This window comes from Colobus angolensis, unplaced genomic scaffold (genome assembly GCF_000951035.1).
Source record: "Colobus angolensis palliatus isolate OR3802 unplaced genomic scaffold, Cang.pa_1.0 Scaffold3, whole genome shotgun sequence".
Classification (NCBI taxonomy): Eukaryota; Metazoa; Chordata; class Mammalia; order Primates; family Cercopithecidae; genus Colobus; species Colobus angolensis.
Window position 1 is genome coordinate 30,112,217 of NW_012116265.1, and position 10,467 is coordinate 30,122,683.

General features: G+C 43.4%; 1 protein-coding gene across 1 annotated transcript in view; it reads right to left on the minus strand.

Annotated features, from left to right (window-relative positions):
• The window catches only part of MTHFD1 (methylenetetrahydrofolate dehydrogenase (NADP+ dependent) 1, methenyltetrahydrofolate cyclohydrolase, formyltetrahydrofolate synthetase), a 73,098-nt gene that overhangs the window by 56,893 nt on the left and 5,738 nt on the right, over positions 1–10,467 (minus strand). The window contains 1 exon segment of the mRNA XM_011949825.1: positions 2,382–2,466. Within this exon segment, the coding sequence (XP_011805215.1) occupies positions 2,382–2,466 (85 nt within the window).

The window sequence follows — 10,467 nt, forward strand, 5'->3', positions numbered from 1 at the left end:
AAAAAAAAAAAAAAAAAAATTAGCAGGGCGTGATGGCAGGCACCTGTAATCCCAGCTACTCAGGAGGCTAAGGCAATAGAACTGCATGAACCTGGGAGGTGGAGGCTGCAGTAAGCCAAGAATGCACCACTGCACTCCAGCCTAGGCGATAAAACAAGACTCGGTCTCAAAAAAAAAATTAGGCATGGTGATGTATGCCTGTAATCCCAGCCACTCTGGAGACTGAGTGGGAGGATCACTTACGTACTTGAGCCTGGGAGATGGAGGTTGCAGTGAACCAAGATTGTGCCACTGTACTACTGTACTGAGTCAACTTGAGTGCATGTGTTTTTAATAGTCTATGTAAGGAATTGGGAAGCACTCATAATGCACTTCTGCTATATACAGAAGTACAGTGGCTGTGGTTGTTACTAAAGTATTTGTGCTTTTTTGTTTGTTTGTTTGAGACAGGGTCTCACTCTGTCACCCAAGCTGGAGTACAGTGGCATGAATACAACTCCCTGCAGCCTTGACTTCCTGGGCTCAAGTGATCCTCCTGCCTCCCTCTCATGTAGCTGGGACCACAGGTCTGTACTACCACTCCTGGCTCATTTTTTAATTTTTTTGTAGAGATGGGGTCTCACTTTGTTTTCCAGGCTGCAACTGTGCTTTTTTGCCTTGTTAGCTGAAACAGATGCATTTTTATATGGAACACCATCTTTACTTGAAATAACAACTGACAAGCAATGATTATTCAGGCTTGAGTATCTGACAAATATTTTCTCAAAAATGAATAAAGTGAGCCTGGTATTTCCAGAGAAACAATTAATTGTATTTGTTGCCAATGATAAAACGTGAGTTTTTGGGTGAAAGTTAAAATTTTTTATCCACCCCTGTGAGCTTGACAGCTTCTCAATACTTGAAAACTTCTCTGATGAGCTTGGTGATGTTAATGATTCCAATTCTTTCATATTGCATAATGAAATGTTAACATTTGGAAGATCTGCATAATTCAGGGAACTATTATTTTCCAAATGAGGAACAAAAGATGTTACAAAACCATGCATGGGGTAAATATTCATTCCAAATGTAACATTTTGATGTAACAAAGTATGCAAGTCTGAGAAGATGTAACAAAGTATCAAAGTTCACTGATGGCGTCTCAGATTCTACATTGCAACTAATCTTTTAAAACTTTACTTACTGAGTCCTGGTACAATATCAAAGAAAAATACCCACAATTACCTGGAAAGACTATTTAAAAAGTTCTTCCCTTTTACAGCTACACATCTGTATGAAGCCAAATTTTCTCCATACATTTCAATCAAACCAGCACGCAGCAAAAGACTGAATGCAGAGGCAGATAAGACTCCAGCTCTCTTCTATTAAGTCATACAGGAAAGAGGTGTGTACGAATATAAAATAATGCCTCTTTTCACTAAATTTTGTTTTTAAAAAAGTTATTACTCCATAAAATGTTATTCATGTTAACATATAATAAATGAGTTTACTATTGGCATTTTTAAATGAATAAACATTTTTAAAACTTCCTAATTTCTCTCTCTTTTTTTTCTTTGAGACAGAATCTCTGTCACCTAGACTGGAGTGCAGTGGCACAATCTTGGCTCACTGCAACCTCCACCTCCCGGGTTCAAGTGATTCTCCTGCCTTAGCCTCCTGAGTAGCTGGGATTACAGGCGCCCACCACCACACCCAGCTAATTTTTGTATTTTTAATAAACATGGGGTTTCATCATGTTGGCCAGGCTGGTCTCAAACTCCTGACCTCAGGTGATCTGCCCACCTTGGCCTCCCAAAGTACTGGATTACAGTCATGAGCCACCATGCCTGGCCAAAACTTCCTAATTTCTAATACAGTAAACATTAATGGATAAATCTGTATAAACAATAGCTCCTTGAGGTCTTACATCTTTAAGAGTGTAAAGGTGGCCAAGTACAGTGGCTCACGCCTGTAATGCAAAGCAGGCAGAGGCAGGAGGACTGCTTGAAGCCAGGAGTTCAACGCTACAGTGAGTTATGATTGCACTGCTACATTCCACCCTGGTAACAGAGTAAGACCTTTTCTCTCAAAAGTAAATAAATAAATACATTAAATTAAAGGAAAAAAAAGATTGTAAAGGGGCCCTATTAAGACCAAAAGTTAAGAGACACTGGCCTAGAGAAAGGGTATCCACAGAGAAGAGCAAAGGGCAGGGATATGCCAACGTTTAGAAACTGAGCCAAAGAGAGGGAACCTGTCAAGAGAGACTGAAAAGGCATGAGATTACACAACAGCCAAAAAAAAAAAAAAAGGAAAGGAAAGTAGAGGGAGAGGTGTGAAATGATATTGAGAAATCAAGCAAAGACAACGTTAATGGAAATGGAAATATACTATCATAATACCTGTAATATTGCCAGGCCTGGTATGAAACCAGGTGCTTCCTCCTTCAACTGAGTGACTTGATTTTTCAGTCTCGCCCTTATTTGCCTAGAGAAAAAGGAAAGGGTGGAGTTAATATTGAATGTTCCAAGCACAGATAAGTGATGGAGATTATTAGATGTATTTCTCTTTTATTTGTTTGTTTATTAACACAGGGTCTCGCTCTGTCACCCAGGCTGGGAGTACAGTAGCACAATCAAGGCTCACTGCAGCCTCCACCTCCTGAGCTCAAGCGATCCTTTCGCCCCAGCCTCCTGAGTAGCTGGGACTTTACAGGTGTGTGCCACCATACCTGGCTAATTTTTGTACTTTTGGTAGAGATGGGGTTTCACCATTGCCCAAGCTGGTCTTGATTTCCTGGGCTCAAGCGATCTATGACCTCGGCCTCCCAAAGTGCTGGGATTACAGGTGTGAGCCACTGCACCGGGCCTGTATTTCTCTTTCTCTCTCTTTTTTTTTTTTTTTTAGATGAAGTTTCGCTCTCATTGCCCAGGCTGGAGTGTAATGGCACAATCTTGGCTTACCACAACCTCCATCTCCTAGGTTGAAGCGATTCTCCTGCCTCAGCCTCCCAAGTAGCTGGAATTACAGGCATGCGCCACCACGCCCAGCTAATTTTGTATTTTTAGTAAACACAGAGTTTCTCTACGTTGGTCAGGTTGGTCTCAAACTCCCGACCTCAGGTGATCCCCCCACCTCGGCCTCCCAAAGTGCTGGGATTATAGGCGTGAGCCACTGAGCCCAGCTTGTATTTCTCTTTTATTTGTTTGTTTATTAACACAGGGTCTCGCTCTGTCACCCAGGCTGGGAGTACAGTAGCACAATCAAGGCTCACTGCAGCCTCCACCTCCTGAGCTCAAGCGATCCTTTCGCCCCAGCCTCCTGAGTAGCTGGGACTTTACAGGTGTGTGCCACCATACCTGGCTAATTTTTGTACTTTTGGTAGAGATGGGGTTTCACCATTGCCCAAGCTGGTCTTGATTTCCTGGGCTCAAGCGATCTATGACCTCGGCCTCCCAAAGTGCTGGGATTACAGGTGTGAGCCACTGCACCGGGCCTGTATTTCTCTTTCTCTCTCTTTTTTTTTTTTTTTAAAAGAAAGTTCCCCCCCATCACCCAGACTGGAGTGCAATGGCACAATCTTGGCTCACTGCAACCTCCACCTCCCGGGTTCAAGTGATTCTCCTGCCTTAGCCTCCTGAGTAGCTGGGATTACAGGCGCCCACCACCACACCCAGCTAATTTTTTTTGTATTTTTAGTAGAGATGGGGTTTCACCATGTTGGTCAGGCTGGTCTCGAACTCCTGACCTCGTGATCCACCCATCTCAGCCTCCCAAAGTGCTGGGATTACAGGTGTGAGCCACCGTTCCCGGCCACGTGGATCTTTTCTAACTCCTACTGACACTAACTGACCAAAGGATTCAGGGATAATTGAAAACGTATTCGTTGATGGCATTCAAAATCATATAGTGAATAAATGAAAACTTAGACCAACACTTCTGGAAAGTGCTGATCCTCATCTTTTTTCACATTTCCACTCTCCAGGTGCTGTCATGAAAAAATTTTATAGGAACAAACTCAAGCACACACCTTTTGCTCAACCTACGCTAGTAAGATTACCACAGGGCATCCACATAAGGTTGAATGATAAATCAATGAATCCCCCTCCAAATTCAGCATAAACTTACAAATTATATTCTAATTCACAAAGGAATTTTCCTTACAAAGAATTTAACACAAGGTTAAAAGTATAACCTCCTGCAGTCTCCTTATTAGAGTGAAAAAAAGTATAACCTCTTGCAAAACTAAGACGATCAATTTACCAACATACAGCTCCTCAACTGTCAGGCCTCTGAGCCCAAGCCAAGCCCATTGCATCCCCTGTGACTTGCACGTATACGCCCAGATGGCCTGAAGTAACTAAATCACAAAAAGAAGTGCAAATGCCCTGCCCCGCCTTAACTGATGACATTCCACCACAAAAGAAGTGAAAATGGCTGGTCCTTGCCTTAAGCGATGATATTATCTTGTGAAATTCCTTTTCCTGGCTCATCCTGGCTCAAAAAGCTCCCCCACTGAGCACCTTGTAACCCCCACTCCTGCCCGCCAGAGAACAACCCCCCTTTGACTGTAATTTTCCTTTACCTGCCCAAATCCTATAAAACGGCCCCACACTTATCTGGCCCCACACTCATGTCCCTTCGCTGACTCTCTTTTTGGACTCAGCCCGCCTGCACCCAGGTGATTAAAAAGCTTTATTGCTCACACAAAGCCTGTTTGGTGGTCTCTTCACACGGATGCACATGACATCAACAATACACTAGGATGTCAAGTAAATGAAATTACATCCATAAATAAATATCTGAATAGCTCAACCTTGCCCAGTTATGATATATGATACAACGTTCAACTTGAAGAAGCTCTGTCCCTCTTGGAAAACCAGTTTTGTCATTTGTCACATGGACATTCACAAACAGCTATTCCCTCACTCTAATTTAGTTACTCTCAGCTCCACTTCTTTACACGTCACAAAAAACTGACATAAACAGGCACACAAGAAATAGATTATTTGGACTGGCCTAGTAAACATCAAGAATGTTGAATGGTACAAGAAAGAAGTCATACCCAAGATTTCCAATTTTTATTTATTTTGATTTATTTATTTTATTTTATTTTATTTTTTGGAACAGGGTCTGGCTGTATCGCCCAGGCTGGAGTGCAGTGGCACAGTCACAGCTTACTGCAACCTCCACCTTCTGGGCTCAAGCCATCCTCCCACTTCAGCCTCCCAAGTAGCTGGGACTATAGGTGCACACCACCACACTCAGCTAATTTTTGTATTTTTTGTAGAGATGGGGTTTTGCCATGTTGCCCAGGCTGATCTTGAACTCCTGAGCTCAAGTGATCCTCCCGCCTTGGCCTCCCAAAAATGCTGGGATTACAGGTATGAGCCACTGCACCCAGCTCAAAATTTATTTCTAGTTAGTGACCTTGTTTTTTCAAATCAGTATTCTCTACAATAATATAGCTCAAAAGAATAGACCATTGGATTTTTTTTTTTTTTAACTGGGATTAGACCTGGATAGAGACCACAGTTCGCTCTGAGACAAGAGAACAGGGAATACCGCAGTGTTCACACCCCAGCAGTTCCAGCCCTAGCTGCTCCCCTGAATGACAATCAGATGTGGTGCTGGGCATAGCCCAATACCCCTACACAGTCATCCAGGCACTCTTTGGTCCAAAGTCTTATATAATCATTCTTGCTGAAATCCATTATAAATTCCAATTCACTGTTTAACATCATGGCTCAATTTTAAATCTTTAACATGTTACAACAGAGGAAAAAAACACATTGCTAAAATATAACCTTTAACTCTTATTATGGATACAGAAAAATGAGTAAATAAAAATAAAATATAACGTGGACATTTCAACAGAAGCTGTATGGTAGGCAAAGGAGGCAGCATGAAATGTACATGATTAAAATAAGGCTGCCTTTAGACAACAAAAATGCTGAAATGTGCCACAAGCTTACAGTAGTTCTCAAATAATTCTCAAAAGGCACAGGGAAAACAACTTTAGTAACTGATCAGAGAAGAAGCAAAAACATTCACCTTCAAAATACAGGGCTTTGAGCCGGGTGTGTTAGCTCACGCCTATAATCCCAGCACTTTGGGAGGCCGAGGCGGGCAGATCACGAGGTCAGGAGTTTGAGACCAGCCTGGCCAATATGGTGAAACCCCTTCTCTACTAAAAAATACAAAAAATTAGTCAGGCGTGGTGGCGCACGCCTGTAGTCTCGGCTACTCAGGAGGCTGAGGCAGGAGAATCGCTTGAACCGGGGAGGTGGAGCTTGCAGTGAGCAGAGATCCTACCACTGCGCTCCAGCCTGGGCGACCCACTGAGACTCCATTTCAAAACAAACAAACAAACAACAACAAAAAAAAAACCGGGCTTCTTCTAAAAACAAAACAAAACAAAAAAACAGGTTGTCAGGACTCTGAGCCCAAGCCAAGCCATCACATCCCCTGTGACTTGCCTGTATATGGTATACGCCCAGATGGCCTGAAGTAACTGAAGAATCACAAAAGAAGTGCAAATGCCCTGCCTGGCCTTAACCGATGACATTCCACCACAAAAGTGAAAATGGCCAGTCCTTGCCTTAAGTGATGATATTATCTTGTGAAATTCCTTTTCCTGGCTCATCCTGGCTCAAAAAGCTCCCCTACTGAGCACCTTGTGACCCCTACTCCTGCCTGCCAGAGAACATCCCCCCTTTGACTGTAATTTTCCTTTACCTACCCAAATCCTATAAGACGGCCCCACCCTTATCTCCCTGGGCTGACTCTCGTTTGGGACTCAGCCCGCCTGCACCCAGGTGACATAAATAGCCATGTTGCTCACACAAAGCCTGTTTGGTGGTCTCTTCACATGGACGCGCATGACACAGGTCTTCTTCTAAACAAGGGCACAATTTATCCCCCTGCCCCAATAGATTACTGTTACAAGATTTTTTTTTTTTTTTAGATGGAGTCTCGCTCTGTCGTCCAGACTGGAGTGCAGTGGCGCGATGTCGGCTCACCACAAGCTCCGCCTCCCGGGTTCACGCTGTTCTCCTGCCTCAGCCTCCGGAGTAGCTGGGACTACAGGCGCCCACAGCCACGCCCGGCTAAATTTTTGTATTTTTAGTAGAGACGGGGTTTCACTGTGTTAGCCAGGATGGTCTCTGTCTTCTGACCTCGTGATCCGCCCACCTCGGCCTCCCAAAGTGCTGGGATTACAGGCGTGAGCCAGGACACCCAGCTGTTATAAGATTTTTAAAATGCAGAACGCAAATGTTTTTTTTTTGTTTTTTTTTTTTTTTTTTTTTTGAGATGGAGTCTCGCTCTGTCGCCCAGGCTGGAGTACTGTGGCCGGATCTCAGCTCACTGCAAGCTCCGCCTCCCGGGTTCACGCCATTCTCCTGCCTCAGCCTCCGGAGTAGCTGGGACTACAGGCGCCCACAGCCACGCCCGGCTAAATTTTTGTATTTTTAGTAGAGACGGGGTTTCACTGTGTTAGCCAGGATGGTCTCGATCTCCTGACCTCGTGATCCGCCCGTCTCGGCCTCCCAAAGTGCTGGGATTACAGGCTTGAGCCACCGCGCCCGGCCTAAATGTTTTACTTAATATGTTTTATTCCCATTTTGTTTATTTGTTGATTTATTTCATTTGTTCATTAACAATTTTCATACTGCTAAAAAATACTTCGGCCGGGCACGGTGGCTCAGGCCTGTAATCCCAGCACTTTGGGAGGCTGAGGCAGGTGGATCACCTGAGCTCGGGAGTTTGACACAGCCTGGGCGGTGAAACCCCGTCTCTACTAAAAATACAAAAAAAAATTAGCCGGGCATGGTGGCGCATGCCGGTAGTCCCAGCTACTCGGGAGGCTGAGGCAGGAGAATCGCTTGAACCCGTGAGGCAGAAGTTGCCCTGAGCCAAGATCGCGCCACTGCCCTCCAGCCTAGGCAACAAGAACAAAACTCCATCTAGGGAAAAAAAAAAAAAAAAAAACTTTCAAAAAATATTTAAAAACTTAAGATGTAGTTCCTTGTAAAAATAATTGTGATTGTGAGGCCACCTAGTGTTCCAAGAAATACATGTATTTCAAATTCATAGTCATTTAAGTCAAATTAAAACACTAAATTAACCTTCTCGTTGAAAGAAAACTGATTTTCACCTATCACTAATATAGCAAAAGCTATATTATATCAGTATACAAGACAGTCAATTGATAATAGTACTATTATGACACTGAAGAATATTTACCAAAAAATTGTTATAATTTAACTCAAACATTTACCAAATTTGACAGGTATCTCAAATACATATTTGAAAGCTTAATGTGAGGAAACTATTTTATGCTTCATTGGAAGTTTACAATGTAAAGTTCTTCCATCCAATTCTCTCTAACTCAAAGCCCTAAGAAAGCAAAAGTAAACTGCTTGATATTTATGACATGAAAATAAGTCAGAATAGTGTAAAATGTTAATGAATCATATAATTCTTAGTAAGAGTAAAGACCATCATTCATCCACACGCACAGTGACACAATAACTCACGTTAAGCTTCTGGATCAGGGTTTTTCAGTCTCAGCACCACTGACATTTGGACCAGATCATCCTTTGTTACGGGAACTATCCAGTGCACTGCGGGATGCTCGGCACCAGTCCTGGCTTCTACCGCTAGATGCCAATAGTACACCCCTTCCCCGTATGACAATCCAAAAGACTCCAGGCATGCCCAATGCCCTGAGGTAGAGGGAGTAAAAAACTGCCCCATTTGACAACCTCTGATTTAGTGCAATAAATGGACTGGGTTGGATTGGTTAAGGCTTTATAAAATTTAGTATTTTAAAAGTGGACCGTTAAGTTCATTCAGAAAAAGGTCTCAAAGAGAAAAGCACCTTCAGAGTCCTGGTACAGGCAACCAAGTGTGGTAGGATTCCTGAACAATGAGGTCCCACCTCCCCCACCCCCACCCACTCAAGGACGAAGGGGGCAGGCAGCATCTACTCAGATCCAACGAATTGGTGGCATGAAGAATAGACAGCATAGTATTGCTAAACTTTTCATACCTTTCAAAAAGTCAGGCATCCAGATTTTTATGTGTAACTACAGGTATAAATGTGTTGGGAAGTAATCTAATGTTGTAAAGTAATAAATGTGTTGGGAAGTAATCTAATTCTGTAAGCCAAACAAAAAACATTTGGCCTCTAGGCCACAATTTTATCACCTTCTGCCAGTAGCAAGAGTTTTGAGACAAGACAGGGTTGGCTCTGAGTACGAGGATCTGTAAGAAGCTATGTACGAGGATCTGTAAGAAGCTATGCTTAACTATATGTCAACAAAGGAGAGGTGATACCAGCAGGTCTGCTGGTGAGAACAGGCAGACCCCTAATTCTAACTCTGAGAATTAGTCTCACCATTGGAGGATTACCTAACCATAGATCTGGCCACTAGAGCTGACTAGGGCTCCAATGAACAACTCTAGGTCCCTTGCAGGTCTCTGGAACATCAGAGGGGAATGTAGAAAGAATGGAGGAGGTAAGGGTTCTCCACTTGGAAGGAAGAACCTGCCAAGAGCTCATAATGAGAAAAGCCTCACAAGGACCTGGCCTTCCTGCTTTTCAAAAAGACTAAAGAAAACCTTAGGTAGAAAAGGTTAGGTCTAAAAGGCTGCTAACTAAGGAGGGGCTGGTATTTGGGCACCTAAACCCAAAGATCACTTATCATGTTAAGTCATTCATTGCAGTCAAGATTAAGATTAAGTTCCTGACAGGCTCTGGCAAAACCTTTCACAGAAATGCTCCCTTATCTCCTGGGACCTCTCAATCACCAGATACCAAGCAGTCCATCTCCTGTCCAGGCTTGTGGTGAGGGGCAAAAAAAAAAAAAAAAAAAGGCTGAGCCAGCAAAGTAAGTAGGTCTGACCTGTCTCTAACCAGTCAAAATTGGACTATAACCTCAAAAATGACTTTTTGAAAAGAATCTGTTTGGGTGCTTCCCAACCAGACTGACAGGTGGAATGATTTCCTTACAATGCAAAGGCCTCAGGGAGAATCAAAGTCAGGGTGTCTCCTACTGGGGTGTAGAAGTTTGCAATTCCTTCTAGCAAGCCAATGACAAGCCCATGGCAGGGAAAGAAATGCACCATCGAGCCTCTGCCACCAACCTTGGAACACCTGCGCAAGTCACTTAGCTTCTGGCTAAAGTGTCATAAACTGCAAAATTGAAGGGAAGGGTAGTAGCTGAGTGTCTGAGGATTCTTGACTGTGGCACCTTTAGCCACCCACTTCTTCGAGGTCAAGGATTTACAAGGTGCCAGAAGCTGCTTTTTGGTCAATTAAGGGGAGCAAAGGAGAGCCAACTGAACAGTGCAGGGATAATGGGGGCCTTCTGCACTGTGGATGGGATGTCACAGAAGCTTGTTTTGAGAGTCTTACATTCTTTTAATCCTTGGGGCAACCTCAGGAGGTAGACAGTTCTCATCATCCCTATTGCACAGAGA